Raw genomic sequence first — 18935 nt, 5'->3', positions numbered from 1 at the left:
CACCTTTTTGCTTAGCTTTTGTACTAAACGCTTTAACTCACTCGAACCCCCCTAATCTGCGAACTCGCATCAAACCAGCCGTGGCAACCAAATTGGGTCATCCCTCTTCAACAGTAACAACTCTCTTCTCAGAAAGCGACCAAGAGAAACAGCACGAAAATGCTCTCCGAATTTCGTGCACTACACTCGAGGAACGTTCTCTAATCACCTGTTCATCTATGGCCAGCGGGACAAGTGGCTCCGCGTCGCGTTACATAATTAACAACCCCGTGGCAATCGTTGGGTCGCGCGTTCGGAAACAATTTCATGGCTGGTAACAAACAGCCGCGATCGTCTCGTTGGCTATTAATTAAAATTCGCGGGGTCACTCGAGCTGCGTAACGAACGATCTTTCGATCTTTAATCAGTCGAGCGTGTCGCACGAAAGGTGGCTCGCTTGAACGGTACACATGGGTGTACGCTTGCATGCGCGGATATTACTCTGCAGAAGTCCACGTTGTGATGTGCAATCTACTCGTACAACAGTCTCTAACAAAAGCTTTAACGTGGTGAAATTTCCAGTTCTCTCAGAATTTTCAAGCGATCGTTTAGTCAGAATTTACGAAATATAACCGCGAGATACCTCAACATTGATGTCGCAAGGGTCCAAGTAAATAGAGAGTGTTGCGTCCACCATAGTCGCTTTGCACCCCCTGGCGCAGGGCGGAAGAGAAGACTTGACCCTCGAAGCGAAGAGACTGGAGACATTAAACATGTTTGACTCCAAACTTTCTCTTCGCCTTCGAGGGTTAAGGCCTTTTTCCGCAAACGTGCCCCCTCCTTCTCGACACCGAAATGAAGGGGCGAGAATAGACGCAATGTGAGAGAAAGGAGCCCTCAAAAGTTAGTTAAGATTTGAGCGGTATAGCGTCCGGAGTAGAGCGTGTATAGAGTTTGCTATCTGTTAAAATAAATTATTTGTTGTGTTCTGTTCTTCCAAATAATCATTATTCAACTTCATCCACGTAGGTTTTCCAATCTTTAACGTAGTGAAATTTCCAGTACTCTCAGAATTTTCAAGCGACCGTTTAGCCAGAATTCACGAAGTATCGTAACCGCGAGATACCTCAACATTGGCGTCGCAAGGGGCCAAGTAAGTAGAGAGTAAATTCGCGGTTTATATTTGATGAGACATCCAGTCGCGATGGTTTTCCACATTTTGTCTCGAGTCGAGGCTTATCCAATTAACGGTAGGCGCGAGATATCGAAGGGCGACGCGACACGTCCCGGATCTTCGTGGCACCCTCCGCGATTTCCGGTGAACCGCGGCGTGGCTCGAAGAAGCCACTCCTTCCGGCGAGCACCCTTCTTTCGGTCGCTTTGACCGCTTCCCTGGCGCTCGTTAATTCGAACGACAGCCGATACTCCGGGCATCGTATTAATTATCCCGCGATGGAAGCCGCGGCTCGAGTCGGTCCACTTTTGCTCGTAATTAATACTCGACGACCTCGACCAAAGTTCCCCGTAATGGGAACGACGAGATTCTTGCCTGAATTACTCGTTTCTTGTTTTTCTTTTCTTTTTTTTTTTCTCTCTCTCCTCCTCCTTCTTCCGCTTCCGCTTTCCCTCTTCTGATTCGCGACTACGAGAACCGGAGGTTTCGCTTTCGTTCCTCTATTTATTTTCTCGGTGGTATTTTTAGGGATTTGCTGATTGACACCTAATTGGCAGGTCAATTGGTTGTTGCGGGTATTGGATGTAGCCACTGAATCGGGGTTAGTTAGTTTGTGAGTAATTATTTGGTGACTCTGTGGTAATTTGATTGAACGGGCGGGGTGATATGGATTTTGCGATAATGAGAATTATTTCATTAATGATTGATACGGTTTTATAGGGCTGTACGATCGTTATCTCGTAGTTGACAATAATTCTTTTAAGAAAAGTAGAAGATCACTGGATGCGAGGAAAGTAGGTTCTCATTTAATTAGACCGATATTTGAAATTATTTGAAATTATCGATATATATCTGCGTTACAATCAAACTATAAGTAATTTTAAAAATTCAGTGGTATATTTAAAATTTTATAACTTCAAAATACATGCCATTGCGTCTTTTTTATAAATGATACTTGCATACAAAGAAACTACACTGCAATACATTACCGTGTAAGGGAACAAGATATAAATAAAGTAGAGAAAAACCAAGCGAGAGGGGTTACGGACCATGTGGTATCGCACACGTCCTTGGCAGTTCTTTACAATTAATTTAAAAACTCAACGTACCTAATAAACCACTTTGCAGAAAACTTTCACCAACCAGTGAAGATTAAATTCTATAATTACTTCGAACTAACAATCGTTCCAATAATTTTAGTTCTAACAAAATTATCCAAAGCCAAAGCTATGCTTGCTTACAATTTTCTCTTCAACCCTCAACTACCGTGCAATATCTCTCACACCGTTATCGAAGAAATAAATGGATCTGACCAATAACCGAGAACACCACAATTTTCAACAGTTTCACTGATCGAACATTAGACACTTTGGCAGCATTTGTAAACTGCAGGGATCAGCGTGGTCCGCGAGAAACGCACATCGCGGCGAAATGCAAGCGGGTTCGAAATGCAGTCTCACGCGGGAATGGCGCACCCTGCTCTGGATAGCGACGTCGATGGCAGTGGCCCAAAGAGAATTTCTTAGCAGCACGGGTCCTGCACGCTTGGCAAGCGGCAGCCACCTTTTGAAGTCACCTTTACCTACCCCCTACCCCGCCGTTACGTCGTCGTCTTTCTCCGTTCTCCTTCCGTTCCATTTATTTGCCCGTGTACACGCGCATGTAAATCTAGGCTACGCGAGAACCCGGAGAACGCGGCTTCCTCGCACGGACGAGCCCGTCGTTCCGCATTTATTTTTATGCACAACGCTGTAAACAAGCGCTGTTGCGCTTTGTGCCGCGGACAGAGGGCGGATCTCTGGTGCGTCGCGGGGGTTGCGTCGGTTTGCGGTCGACGGCTCGCTGGCGGATCGCGTGTGGAGGGTGCGATTCGATTTTCGTACTTGTTGAATATCGATAGACGTGAAGATAAATGTTCAGAACAGTATACGTGGGTGTAAACACTGTATAGCATAATTAATTGACTTAAATAACCAGTGGAAAGTTATATGAATCAGTCTTTAATCGTCCACAACTGAGTCTCCTTTATTTTACAAAAAGATGCTCTCTGGCTTTCTGAATCGTCTCTTGATTGTTTGAAATAGAAGTATATATTTTTCGTAGCGTCAATTAACGCAGCTGTTCCATTTGAATGTGAAATTGAAGTTCGCGCGACGCTAACAACGACTGTACACAAATAATTCCGATCTACAAGCTGCGAGGAACGGAAACTGCTAAAATTCGAGCCACAAAAGTCCCAGATACCTGTCCGCTGCTACCCTTAACTCAGGAAGTCACTATCGCTAACTCGCTCAAACTTGCACGTCTGGGATGTCGAAAAAAGACAGACAGAGAGAGAGAGAAAAAGGGGGGACACGAAGTTAAGGAAACTCGTGCAGGGTGCCCTCGAAGCGCGCGATTGGTCGATGCCTTGAAACAGCGGCGGCAGGCTCTCCTTTGCGAGGGTTGGATTGGAGCTCCAGGTGAGCGTGAAGGGTGCCACGGATACAGGTGCAACTGTACGGATCGTTAGCGGAATTGCATTCGAACTCTCGAAAGTAGCGCCCTTCCTCTGCAGGAAATTCTTTGGAGTGGCGGGTCTCTTCAGAGGTAACGATCTTTCTCGGTTTTTTTTTTCTCTCTCTCTCGGTTCCTCGTCCCTGGCCAGCCGTTCGTATCCCCGTCTACGGCACACCACGCCCGGAGACCGATATCCCCGCTTGTAATCCGTAATAACGTTTGAGCGGCGCGCTTTGAGAGGCATTAGGTGCTATAGAATCGGTAAGTGTACCTCGCGAATCGGCCTCCCGGCTCATCGAGTATTTGCTGTCGGAATTTCAGAACAGCTACGACGGAATCTTGTTCTTTTGACGATTTCTTCTTGGCTTAGTGACGTTATTATACGGTGGTATATTATCGAATGCATTATAAACGTGGCGCAACTCGAAACACTACAGAAGTTTATCAATTATTCTAGATTGCATTATTTCTGATACTTTATTAAATGTTGAAATAATTTTAAGATAAAAATGAATTGACTTTTTTTAAACGGAATTTATATTTATATTTCTTGTGCAAAGGATAGGAGAGAGAGGCACTTCTTCTTTTGTAGTTGTGTTACGCACACATTTGATTTATGATTCCTCTGTTGTATCTGTGATCGCTTTTGAAACGTTGAAATTTGATGCGTGTTTCTATGTCGACGCGTTTCCATTAATTCGCTTTTGTTAAAACGTATTCCTTTCAAGGTATACCGATCACTTTCACGCTTTGTATTTTTCTCGTAATACCTCATTTGCAAGAATAATTATTATCATACGATATCGATGTAAATGGTAATGAATCTATGGTGAATTAATTTTGTGATTTATGGAACGAATCTGGTAACCGTGACTGGTAGCATATGTCTGTTCACGTGTATTTCTACTGTTCAAATCTATACATTGTATTCTTATACAAAATCGCATTTGATCTATAAAGTATTAAAGTTAAAGAAATTCTAGAAGAGAATCTGTCTTTAAAGCGGTTTCTCCAAATAATATCAACATTCAAAAAATTCTTTAATAGAAAACATCATTATAAACGATAACACAGACATTGCAATAATTTGAGGACAAGTAAAATTAGTAAGAATGAAATAGATCTTCAAAACTTGTACACTCATACGAAAAATAAATTTTACACGTCGTTCACGAACGAAAGAAAACGATTTCCAAGGAATGGTTAATCCCGCGAAACGAAAGAAAGAGTCCAATATTCTTTCGAACCTCAAAATCACTTCGCGTCCCGAAACTACCCTCGAACATCGAAGCTGGTTTCTGTCAGCGAGTATCTCGCTCCGTCCTCATCTGTACCACCCCTGTGCGCGCGGTACAACTCATGAAATAATGGTATTCAACGGGAAGACGCGATCACGAATTCCAGGATGGATGGGTCGGGTCCCGGTTCGACGGGGGTGTGTATCTCGAAATCCTGGCGCGGATTCGATCAGCTCTCGCGCTAGGGACGGTCCGCTCCTCTCTAGGACTGGCTGCGAGCAGATGTACCGCGTGGCAGACTTGAAAAATTGCATTTTGTATTCAATAACTAGGCTGTCAGTCCGAGCGGCGGCTCCCTATAACTCAAAGCGCATCCACGAGAAGATGCTGCCTCCACGATCGATCGATCTCTCCTCCCTTTGTGCGACGCGACCTACCCAGGAAATACAACTGGTCCCGCGTCGAACCCTCGCGATGTCACGCGAACAGGATGGAACGTCTTTGTTGCGCGATCGTCTCCTACGGTTTGCCCCGCTCGGAATTGACAGTGTATCACGACGAAATCTGGATTGCGGTACTCTTACTTTTGAAGCTTGTATCTGCCAACTGTTAGCGGCGAGCTATTTCCTCGCTGCTGTCAATATTATGTTTTTTTAGAAGAAAATCAAGTCTTGATTTTGAATTGAATATTAAAGAAGGCGTTGATATTTGCACTGACAACTGTTTCGTTCTGTTTCAGTTACCAGCGCCCCAGATCCCGAGTTCGTCGATGCAATAGGAAATATCACAGTGCCAGCAGGACGTAACGTGAAATTAGCCTGCAGCGTGAAGGATTTGGGGCCGTACAAGGTGAGCGATGAATCTGATTTCTTTTAAACTCCAAATCGAATATTTCATTTGGATGAAAAGTATTTGCGATATACGCTTGATCGGTTGCAGGATAAATGCGAAAGAATAATTTCGTCTGGGTAATATCTTCTCCTGCGTGTCCTCTCCCGCAAACAGGTTTCTAACGAACGCGTCGCGAGTAGGAAACGCGTAGTTTCCGCGGCTGCTGGCACGTTCACAATCGTAGTCGGAAAAGCCGCGTGTCTCGAGGCGAGGTACGCGTTAGCCCGTCCGACGAGCGTCGCGATGTATGCTAAGTAAGTGGCAGCAGGTGCCTCGGAAGTTCTCCGTTAGCGCGGCGCTGATTACGCGGCGTCGTTAGATCACGAGAGATCGAGCTGAAATCGTGCGGCGCGTTGATGAATACGATTCATCAATGAAGGAGCTCGTTAAATTCGAAGCGGGCCGCGCGTTGAAACGGGCGGAAGGTCTACTCGCGAACGAGCGGCAGGTATAAACGCGCGTGTCCTATCAGCTTCTTGAATAATTTTCTCGCTCTGCGCACTCGTATCCTGCGCGCGAATAAATTAATTGCTCCTCCGTTCGGCGTCGACGCTCTGGCTGCTTAGCGATTTTTGCGGAATGAAATCGCGCTCGCTTCCTGCGACAAATTGCAAATGCCAAACGAGTACGAAATATGTAAGAGTTTTCTCGACGTCCCGCGAAATTTGGATCCTTTTTTTTATCTCAGAACGGTTTCATCTGGATTTTTGTCGCCTGTTCTTTGAGTGAGGGAACAATTTTATTCAAATAAATCTGTTTTTAAAATTATAGTAAATAATTGATGATTAATTACTTCGTTCGACTATTGAGAGATTTAATTAATTTGTCGGACGGCTGCTACGGTGATTTTACTTGCTCTCCAATTTCTCGTTTCGTGTATTACTGTTTTTTTTTTTATGTTATCGCGTGAACATTGAAAGGGAAATACCTGGAATTGAAAAAGTAATACCTGGAAGTGAAAAAATTTTTTAATAACGCTGAGTATTTTTTTAAATTAAAGAATCTGCGAGTGTCTTTCGTACGGCGCGAATATTTGTTTGATGAAAATTCCTATCACAGGCGAAATTCACATCTATCCGGTTCTACAATTCATCGTGCACACACGATTGTTAGTACGTACATATTTGGCAAACTAATATTTCTTTGGTCCATTAGAAAAACCGCGTAAACAGGAAAATATTTTCCTACAGAGTATAGACATACGTGTAACAGTAAATCCATTATATTCTCTCTTTAAATATATTTTTTATATTAATATATTAATATAGCGAAATATTTAGACGAAAATCAACATAGGCACATCCTCTGCTAGAAAAAGAGAGAAACAATAAATTAAACATCTTTACGTAGAATAAAACAAAAAATAAGATAACACGAAATAGATATTACAGAATTCGTACTAACATTTAGAAAATATGACTCAGCGTCAAAGTCTTCCATCCAATTCAAGTTAATTGTTCAGCAATGTCGCATACGACTGCACAAAGCATAATTAGCTGCGAATAGAAAGCGAAATGAATGAAGAAAAGTGGTAAATAGGTAAATGGTTAAGGAACGCGAGACAGAGTGTATGGAAACGGGTCGAAAGGGTGGGAGGAAACGTACTCGAAGGACTGCAGTGGCTGAAAGTAGCTGCACAAGAGGAAAGTTCGTAGGGCACCTGAAATTTTCCATCCGCAGCAGGGAGGAAGATTGAATTGGCATCTTCTGGACTATCGCCAACTCGTACGTCGCGCAGGGGGGTCGCCGTGTCGTCGTCTTCTTGCCGTTCCTCGAATCTTAAATTCGGAATCCGTTCGACGAGATCCTACAACGCGTTTACGACGCGGTGACTTTTCTACTCCCGTCGAAAGTACCACGCGAATCTCGGGAACTTTAATTCCACCGACACGTCGCGAACGGAGACGGGAGGAGGACGCGCGGGCGTGATCGTTCGGATCGATCATTGAAATCGTGCAAATCGCCGCTGTCTCGAACGGTTTGTGCAGTCGCCAGGCAAAAATTAATCAGGACTCCAGGGAATTTATTTAACACTCGAAGCATAATCTCGCTTTTACCGCAATTGTGCAAACATCAACTCTTTGCACCAATCATACTCAATTATTGCAATACTTTGATTTTTAATTTTGGGTCTGCTAAAAATTTCCTAAAAAAATATATGAAGAGATTGTGCTTCATTTAGAGCAGTTATTTAACACTCGAAGCATAATCTCGCTTTTACCGCAATTATGCAAATATCAAGTCTTTGCACGAGTCATATTCAATTATTGCAATACTCTGATCTTTAATTTTGGGTCTGATAAAAATTTTCTAGAAAAATATGTGAAAAGATTGTGCTTCGTTTAGAGCATTTGATATATTTTGTATGTTTGGCAAGAGTTTGCTTCGTTGATTGGAGTTTCGCGTCGTGAGAGGTTAATTAAAGGAAATGTCTCATTAAGATTTTACGGGCAACATTCCTACGAAAAATAACAAGACTGCGCTCTATTTCGAGCTTCTGATACGTTTCATATAGTGAACGAAAGTTTGCTTTCTTGATTGTAGAATCTTACTACAAGAAGTTAATTAAAGGGAATTAGTTCGTTAATTCAAGGGTTCGTTATGATTCTCCGTATATACGTGTATTTCTCGGTCTTGGGGATGTGGTTATGATACTTCAGTCGCTAATGAGGAAGGGAAGTCGAATCCTGTGCGCCTTAATTAAAGTTTAGAGTTCTTCAGATCGTAAACAAACAACTGTTTCCAAGTATGCAAACGTGTTATTAAAAATAACAAAATTATATGCGATAATGCGACACGTATTTTTAGATTTCTGATTTTATCAAACTGCATTTAAAAAACAAGGTAGGGAATAAGATTTAGACTAACTATCAGTTTTACTTATTTTTCGACTCACGATGGTAAGAGATTATCAAAATTCCATCTATTTATTCGATAAAATGATTATATTAAAAATTTGCAATTACTGAAGCTTAAATTATTATTTGAAGTTATATAGTCTCTTTTTAGAAAACGATTACACTTAATCCTTTCATTGACACCTCGACAATACCCAATAACTTCATAACCGTCAAGGGATACTATTTTTCGCTGTACGTGAGTACATACAAGCTGCTTTCAGCTAACAGCTTTTCTTTCGCGTCGTATTTTAACCCTTTACCGTCTGACTGACCGCTTATCCAGAGATTGACACCGTTCAACACACGTTCGAACCAATAAAATCGCACCCTTGTATCAGCGTTACTACCCCCACGTTTACAGAGCTGACCAACGTGCGTGCGGTTGTAACTGGAAAAGATATCTTCCATTGTAACTTCCTCTAAATAACATACAACATATACATACGAACAGATATTCAACATATTCTACTGCCGCGGGGTTGAAATGTTGCGCGAAGTACGAACAAAATTTCCAATACAGCAGTGGCTCGAATTTTAAATTTGATCAACGAGCATGAGGAAGATTCCATGCGTACTTCCTCTAAAGTGAATTTGCAAAAGGTTATTGAAGTATTAAGTATATCAAGTGTGAAATGTTATTTCCAATGTAAGAATATAGGAACGATATACCCTTCGTAGGAGCACGGAAACTTTATTTTTTTCTTCTAAAGAAATCGAACAGTGTAAGACATTACAATTTTTCCAAACGGATCGCGATGAAGAGAGTCCTATTGAATATAAATTACAATAAGAATAAAAATATATACTATTTTAATTCACAATAAAATAATCTACAAACAATCTCATCCAACAATATTAACACAGAAACGTAATTTAAATTCACCTAAGTGAACCTAAAGTTCAGTAGGCCCTTATAAAAAGGCTAAATTAAAATTGAATAAAAATAACTATCTTCAATTACCCTATCATCGCAACTGCATTCTGTTATCATAAACGTCACGTAAAACACGAAATATCCACTCGAGCCAAGAGTCGATCGTCGATTTTCAATGGCCAACGATCAAGGCAGCACGAGAGTCGAGTATCTGTGAAAGAACCCTTTCTCCTTGTGGCCCGTTCTTCCAAGTCACATACCATTACCCCAATGGCCGTCGTTGTTCCGCGTAAAGGGACGCCATAGGGGGAATCGACACCGCTAAACACGCACTTAAACCGGCCGGCTCGCACCCTCGAAGCTAGATCAACGTTATTACCCCACGATCATCCGGTTCGCCACTCACCGCATCCGGGATCACGCGAATACCGAAAGGGAAGTAATTGCCGCGCCGTTCGCCTCGGCGTCGTTACCGACGTGCCCCGATATTGCCGCCACATTGTATAGGTTTATTCGACGCTACACGTCGCCACGGGAATTACATTGCCTCGAATTTTCGACCCTGCACGTGGCGGCGTCGATTGCCACGTTACTTTATAACCAGGACGAATCGTTTCTGTTCTTTCCCATTTCCGGCGGTTCAATATCGTTTGATTTTCGGTTATGGCGATTGGGAGGGGTTGTTTAGACGCGCGAGACTGTTTCGCGGGGCCAAATGTGAATATACGCGCTGAGAAAATTATTTTTTAAGGAGATATTGTTTTCTTTGCGGAGATAAAATAGAAAAACCTTCAGTTGAAATGATGTCCTCAAGTTCTTTTGCAATGGCAAATTTTTTAGTTGAAATATCTGGAATTTTTATTCTGCTCTGTGAAATAATAATTTAGTAAGAATTAAAAATGTATATATATATTATTTCATAATTAGTTTCAGCTCTTTTCTCGTTACAAATATGTGTATGATCCTTGATGTATGATATATAACATATTGTCTTTGTACGTGAAGTTTTACTTTTTTCAAACTTTGTTCTCTGTACCAGTGGAAAGTAGATTCTTGTTTAAGTATAATATACATGTTTGAAATTTAAATTATGCAGGATCAAGCCGACAATAATAAACGATTTTCACTACGGTTACACAATTGAACAGGAGGTATTAAATCTAGAGTGGAGAAAAATCGGCACTCGACAACTTGCTGTGTAATGGCATCTCGTAACGATTTAAATTCCTCTCGAAAACAAATTTCGCACAAATGTAGCATCGAATATTCGACGAGCCAGCGGGCGTGGCGCACAGAAAAGCGCGCCCCGAAGAATGCAGGCCGAACGCAACAATAATTCAATTTCTTTCAGGAGTCGGTCCGGGGCGGTTCGACGTATCACAAATGGCGCCAATAGCGCTTTAAGTGTCGCCGTAGAAATTCGCCGACATCTCGCCGCGGCGCAATCGATATCGCGTGCCAAGTATTTTGCGAAAATTCGTTTATTCGTTTCGAGGAGCCTGCGGTGAAAATCGCCGCCTCGAAAGGCATCTGGCGAGTCAAGGATACATCGAGCAAGAAAAATACCATTAAACACGAGATATTAAAATTCCTGGATCCTCGCTGCCGCCACCGTCCGAGTCAATACGAGGACGGCTGCGAGGAGAGTTGGTCGCGAAGGAATTTCCTTTAGCTTTATCGGCTCCCGTCGCGTGAAACGTCCGGGTGAACGTAATTTGAAAATTCTTCGCCTCTTTCGCGCGCTTCCTTCTTTTTTCTCCTGGTAATCCGCGGTTGATTAGCCATTTCCACACTTACTTATCCACTGACGATGAAGATAATGTTAAAAATCGGAAAATCCTCGTTTAGTATGGTCCTTTTTAATTCTAGAAATTAATGTGATTGTTTATTGCGTAATTAACGAAGCGAGGGACAGTAGTTTTATATTTTGTGCTTGCATAATTTTTTTTAATTAATAAGAATGATATGTAACTTTGGTTATATATTATGTTAGATGATTTGTAATTTGTTTGCAAGCACGTCAAAGGGTTAATTAACTTTCTGTGGCAAAATTTGTTTTCGTTTTGCCAGAAATATTATATTTGATTCCAATTTCTCATTTTTATTTGAAAACCAGGAAATATGCATATTCCATGTTTGGTACTGTGCTTACCCTACCCATTCACTCGTACAGCCACACACAAGTGTCTTATACATTCGACGTAGCGATAAAAATTATATAAAAATTATCTTACACACAAGTGTGTCCCTCGAGGAGACCTTTTGTTTAACAAACTCTCCGAAGAACAACTTCAAAGGAGGACATGAATTTTATTCGCGCATTATACGCGTGTACGATTTATGCGATCAAGCGACCCATATATCAGCACAAAAGCCAGGAAAACCGGAACTCTTTAAATATTTATCTCGGAGGGGGAGTAAAATCGATAAGTAACGTTAGGGGTGGAAAAAAGGAAAATCAGGTTGCTTGTACTACAAGATAGCCGTCGAAGTAGCTCGATGCGTATCAAGTCCTCGGCTAACAGGGGATCTCTCGACTTAATGATATTATTTTGCTATGGCCCCGGCCTATATGTGTGCCACCGGACCTTCTGCCGTGGGTAGATTGCCTGGAACGATCGGCGTTCCCACGGAAATGGGACCAGGAAGAAATGCCTGATAAGAAAATATATTTTTCGATCCTGACTTGGAACCATTTTTTCCGTCTGCTCCTTCGTTTTACGATTATAGAAGAAAATTGTCCGGGACAAGCTGGAGACGTTGAAACTGATGATTCGTAGACGCGCATTGCTTCTCCTATAAAAGATATTTAGACTTCTTCTTTAAGATATTTCCTATATTCTTTTACACATTCTCTTATATCTCGAATTTATTTCAAGATTCTTGTAATGGTGAGGTTAATCTACTAGACTTCAATTACTGTAATCAGTAACGCGTTAATAAGATGTACAAGTGTTTGCATATTTAAAGAAAAAAAAATTCTACGAAGGAGCGTAACCTTCGAAGTGTCGTTTACAGCTCCACTATAAAAAGGAGACATTTTTTTAGTTTATGAGCAGTGCTATAAACTTGAACACCGTCTCATTATTTATTCACCGGACCGTTTCACTCGCAGATATTCAGCGTGGCCGCAAAAAAATTTCCCACCGCGAACCGATCCACCCTTCGACGGTCTACCGATCCGGTTATATTAAGTTCCATTCAGATTATTCCTCAATTAATTAGCTCGAACGATTTTTCAATTGATCCTTGGCGGACGAGTCGGCGGCGGGGACGTCGCCGTCAACTTCCAAGAGGTTCGTTATCCTCGATTCCTTTCCACCCTCGGCCAGGAATGAGTAATGAACTGGAGGGTCGACAGTCGGTTGTATTATTAAGATGTTACCCTGGATGAGAGTCGAACGGACTGTTGCACAGCGATGGGAGCGAGTCAACCCCAAGTCGAAGTAATCCCGTGGCCGTGTTTTCGTTTCCAAACGCATCGAAACCGGAGCTCGTTCGATATTTGGTTATTATCGACGCTTCAATCTCGATTGCAGAGGTTATTTAAAATTTCGCACGCAGGATTCACCAATCAAACTTCACACATCAAAAAATCGTATCACCGTAAAGAACGCAGAGATGTCTGCGCTGTGAAAAGAAAAGGGGTGAATGCGAATGTCCACTAACCCTGTCAGAGAATAGAAGCGTTGATGCTCAGCGAGGGATAGACTTAATCAGTTGAACTTCAAAGAAAAGCTAGTTGAATTTTAAAAGCTCGATCGGTTAGTAAAATTTTATAGTCTATTAGTTAGTTATCGAGGAGAGTTACAGAGTTTGTACAGCCACTGAATCATTTCAATATTAACCGGTATCTTCGAATTCCTTGAACGCCCAACGCTACTCATGGATCGTCTTCCACGCGATTCGAATTATCTTGGAACAGTGTAAACCGCATTCGAAATTCTTCTCCGCCAAATTCGTCCCGTCAGCTCGCGTACTCGAGCGTCTATCGTTCTATCGATCGTCCCGCGTGCCCTGCTCGAACCTATCGGCCAGGACAGAGTGCACGGTCCGTGGGTGTACACACGTATACGAGTGGAGGACTACTCCGAAGCACCGACAGCAAAACCGCAAACACGCGGCTTGGCGCGACCAAACCTCAAACCAAAGCCAACACTATGGTTGCGAGGGTAAGTAGAGCTTATGTAGTTCGAATCGGCGGATCCTGAGCGCGGGTGGTGCGGAGTTGGTTGCGAGGGAACAACGAAGGAAACGCGGCGTGCCGTGCAATCGGAGGCGCGCAGACACTTTCTAATTGGATGCACGGGAGTCATTCGAGGAAGAACGTTTTCGGCATTCTCGTTAGAGACGTTGACGGATGCTGTTTTCTTGGGCGAACAGCTCGAGCCAACGCGCAGTCGTCGAGGTGCAGAGTAGTCGTAGAAGCGTTCCTCTTTTCGAAGAATTCATTTGAAGGATCATCGTGCGATTTTAACTACATGTATGTTTTTTATACAGTCATTTTATTTGTTCGTGAATCATTAATTATTGTATTATTTCTTATTGATACCGTATTTTATGGGCAAGTATTGACAAGTATTTTTTAATTGAATTATCTCAAACAAAAATTGCTTTCTCAACCCCTTTGCGATGCAAAGGTTTTTCAGAAGCGTTTTAGTAAATTCAAACCATTTCCAGCGAATTTATTGGTAATTACATTTCAAGGTAATTTAAGGTACAGCAAAGGTTTAATTAACGAGAGTTATTTAATGTGTACGTTAAACATTTATTTTATAAATTAAAATGTCGAGTTCACTTCGACGTAGGACTGCAGAAGTCTTTTACATTCGAACAGAGATAGCGATAATTGTGTAACGCTCGCTGAGCTTTGGAACCATCTTCGAAGCCTCGACGAGAAGGTCGAGAAGCTGGCTGCTCGCGCAGCGATGCGTTCTGGTTGGAAAAAGGAACGGGAACACACTCGATCAGCTAGAATTTACATTTAATTTGCATTCGCGCGGGTCCTGCGCCACGGGGCACGGATCGATAGTGTGCAAGAAATTGGCCAGTTAAGAACATTTTAAGTACTCGGAATACTCGCGAAGATTCCTGGGGGAGATTTATAGATTTCGGGTTAGGTGGATGGGGTGAATACTCGAGTCGATTTATTTTGTTGCTTTCCGGTTAAAGAGGAGAGGTGAAAGGTTTTCCAGCTGTTCGTAGAATTGCAAATCTGATTAATACAATTATAGAAAAAGTTCCTGCTGGTTTGATCGACAATTAAATTAGCGACACTACGAAGAAAGTGTAAAGGTTACAGAGCATGTGATCAATATTTTCTTTGGACTTGAATTTTTATGCGAAAGTTATCAAATCGTGCAATTAATTTCTGGTTTGTTTCATTGCAATATTGAAAAGCGTAGGATATAGCAAACACCAACTATGCTCGTATTAATGACGATCTGTTGTGGCAAACATTGCCGACAGAATACGCAAATACAAACGGTTCCTCGTTTTACGTTTTGCAACTCTCGTATGATAACAAAGCTCATCCATTTACGCAATATCCGTCGTGCAAGTAATTATAATTTTGTGCCACTTTGAACGAACAAACGTGTAGCACAACAGAATGAGAATTTAATCTGAAACTAATGAAAACAAGAGTCACGATGTACACATTTGAACGTGTCACTGGAGTTAGTTCATTTTTTACTTAAATCACAATATCACAAGAATACTTCACATTAATGCTAAAGAGAGCAAAACTAAATATGAACACTAAACGTAAACCACGACTTAATAGAAGGAGAACTGGACATAAACTCTAAAACTATCGCGTCTTTCGTTTCTACGTCTTCTCGTCTGCTTTTGTCTCGCGTAATTATCGCCAAGAACGTCTTCAACGAAATCGCGTCGACGCTCACCCCCTTCTGAAGAGACGCGACAGTTCAGCGTCGTGGAGATTATGGGTCCTATAATCGCATAAACTCGACTGGTAAAAATATCCTGCGCTACAATTTGCTATTAACGAAACAGCTGGAAACTATAATTAGTTTGGAAAATGTATCAGAATTCAATGATGGAATAATGGAAAGGTTACATTGGAACAGAAGTTTCAGAACATTGCGATTTTCAGAAGCCAGATCAATAACTTGCTAATCAAGAGTTAACGTTACGTCATTTTAATGCAGATCGGGGAGTGGTGTAACTATGCATACATTAGCTTGAACAGGAACAACAGGTTATCGTTCTAAATCCTGCTTTTCCACTAATAGACTTACGTGGAATACCTCGTTTAGCGCGAATCGATCGTAAGACGTTTTTTAAGTGAACCAGATCAATCAATTCTGTGACTCGAACCACGCGACGATGCCAGAGCAACACGATACGATATAAAATTTAATCTTACATCTTCAAATCGAGAATTTTTACGTATCATTTTCATACACACCGTATAATAATTGTATTTAAAGAATACGGGAGAAAGGTAACAGAAGTTTTGTTACTTAACAGATTTCATAAGTAGAAGAAAATAAAATTTGGATAAGAAGATTTTGTACGAAATAAAATTGATCTACACTGAAAGAGGCTGTTCTTTACGTATTTAAATTCAAATTATTTATTCAAAGTGACCTCTGTATCTCACAGAAATTAAATATCGACCAGTTACATCTCATCGTTTCCATTATTATGCACCATTGTGCACAGCATTAGAACGAAAATAGGAAGAAAAAGCAATACACATGCACACACGCATCAGATGCTCTCGAACGCGACAGAAATTTATTCCAGAATGCGAAACGAAACGAAACGAAAATGCCTCGGACGAAAACAGAAGCTTGCTCGATCGAAACCGAGCGCGAAACGTTATCCAAGAACCGCTGGTCAGCTGGCGAATCGAAACTAGCTTGGTGAACGGACTCGTTAATGCGTTTCTTTGCGCGCGAATTCATCTCGTGTTATTATTTCGCGATTTTCGCGGGCATACATTAAATCGCGCTTCGAGCACACGAGCTCGAAATTTCGTGGCTGCGCGTTTCTCCCGGCGAGGACGCCAGCCGATCGATCGATCCGCGAACCGATTAAATAAAAATGAATTTTCAATTTCGCGTGCGCGCCGCTTTTTCCACTCCCCCTCGATGATAATGGAATTCGTTGGACGACGAAACGGGCCATCGACGGTAGACATTTTCATTGGCGATTGGAATACAAGAGAAGAAGAGGCAAAAAAAAAAAGAGAGATAAAAATTAGTGTTTCTACGATACGCTCACTTTTTTCATTTTTGTAGACAGGTATTATTGTTACTTCTTTCGAGTGGAATGTTTGTGGTGTACTTCTTCACTTCGAATGGAATGTTTCGATCCGCGTTTTGATTATGGTAATGCATTCGGGTATCCGCTACCCTCGAAGCCAAGTCGCGCGAAGTAACTTGATTTGCACGAGGACAAACTTGAAATCAAGTTACGCGAATTTAAGCGACTTGAATTGAAGTAACTCGACTAATCTGGACGAGGTTTAAACATGGGTGAACGAGAGGTGGCCTTGAACAGTTTAAACCGATAAATCCTGTAACAATTGAGATTCTTTCGTATCTCTGCGAACTCTAGGAACAGTATTCAGATTCGTGTCGTGTTTTCAATTTTGCGAATCAAATTGCTTGTAAATCGATAAGTTTAGATTGCTTGTATGTTTCTTGCTCGCAAAGTGCTTTTGGTACCAAAAGGATGCATTGGATGCATTGAGTAGTTTCTAGCGAATGAACGGAGAAACAAGATTTGTTACGAGTGGTATTAAAAATGAATTGAGATTTCTTGTCTTCGAAGAAATATTTTGCATGTTACTAAATGGAGATTCATGGCTCAAGCTTTTTGAAGCTTTGTAATAGAAATGTAAGGATTTAGATGTGAGAAATAAGGATTGGAATAGGTGAAAGGGGTTGTAATAATGTAGCACGGTATGAATTTTTGTGGGAATACGTAATAAAGATATGTAGCGAAATATACACCCATAAAAAAAATTGTTATTAAGTTTTTGCATTTGAATTTGAAAATATGACACGTAAACATTCATTTCCTTTTGCAGATTCCTATTCGCATTTATAAAGGTTAACGTTAACTGCAATAAGCAAAGGAAAAAAAATATATATTTACACGGGAAAGTATTGATAATCTTGGAAATCTCGAAAAAAATCTTGAATCAAAAGTATCTTTTGTAGCATTAAAAAAAAATTGGAACATCGAATGATATATACAAATTAGAATCTATTTAATTCCTTCAACTCTCCAAGCCTCTTATACTTTAGACTAAACGCTATTTTCCTTTCAAAAATTAAGTCACTCTCACTAGTATCTAATTAGTAATTCCAAGTAAGTTCTAATTAGTGTCTCCTTTCATCTCTTATCATTGTTTCTTGCCCCCCTCTTATTACCGCGTTGCACAGTGAAATTAAATACTGTTGCACGCAATCTTGCCATTTAATTAGTTTTTTTTATTCATCAACTGCGTTAATAATATACATATATATGCGAAGCAAAGTTGTACCCTCCATTTTATTTAGCACGTCAGACATTAACGCATCGCGATTCAGTCTCTTTTTAGGTCGATAACGCGCGAGAGAATATCAGGCGTAGGGATAATCTCAGTTATTACATTTTCGTGCGCTCGTACGTTCTTGTGCGTTATTAATATATCGCTGGGATACGCGTGTACGGAGGTTTTGCATATTATTTAGCACGCCGTCGCATAAACGAAACGATCGATGCGGATAAACGAAATAAAATCGTGTTCCCGCGCGAAGATTATAGAGATGATTTCATTCCATTCTTTGATGTCGTTTCAGCGGACGGGGAACATAATGGACCACGGTAATAAAATTGCAATATTGCGGATGATGAATATTTCTCTCCTGTTGTCCGGCGATTTATGGTGTTCGCTAGTGTTTACGAATGATCGGAAATCGTGCGTTTACGTATATGATTAAATATCCGTTTTCGCGGAAAATTATCGGGAAACGTTCACCTGTAGGGAAAACGGCCGAATAATTTATTCAGGTATTCGATTCAGATTTTTGAAGAAGTTTTCCGGATAAATATTGCATTTCTTTGTACGCAATATTAATTGAAATCAGTGAATACAGTGGGTAATTTATCTGACAATATTTTATAGATCTACGTATAATTAAATGGATAAATAAATATTAAAATGCATATATATGTATAAGTTGGAATGATTAAATATTAATTATGATAAGAGTGATTACTAATTAAAATTTGGATATCATATGTACAGAGGCAGAAGGGAACGAAGTGATCTTAAAGAAGGAAACTTGGTGTTTGCTTACAAGAGAAATTCTATTTCTATTTCGATTTCTGTATTTCTATCGCAAGGTTAGACATCG

General features: G+C 41.0%; 1 protein-coding gene across 2 annotated transcripts in view; it reads left to right on the top strand.

The window, feature by feature from the left end:
• LOC143423113 (lachesin) overlaps positions 1–18935 on the top strand; it is a 308507-nt gene that overhangs the window by 81920 nt on the left and 207652 nt on the right. For both annotated transcript variants that reach the window (XM_076894204.1, XM_076894203.1), the window contains exon 2: positions 5630–5739. In XM_076894204.1, coding sequence (XP_076750319.1) covers positions 5630–5739 — 110 coding nt within the window. The remainder of the gene's footprint in view (positions 1–5629; positions 5740–18935) is intronic.

Source organism: Xylocopa sonorina, chromosome 4 (genome assembly GCF_050948175.1).
Source record: "Xylocopa sonorina isolate GNS202 chromosome 4, iyXylSono1_principal, whole genome shotgun sequence".
NCBI classification, from domain to species: Eukaryota; Metazoa; Arthropoda; class Insecta; order Hymenoptera; family Apidae; genus Xylocopa; species Xylocopa sonorina.
The sequence above is the reverse complement of the archived record's forward strand: the minus strand, read 5'-3'. Positions and strand labels throughout refer to the sequence as shown.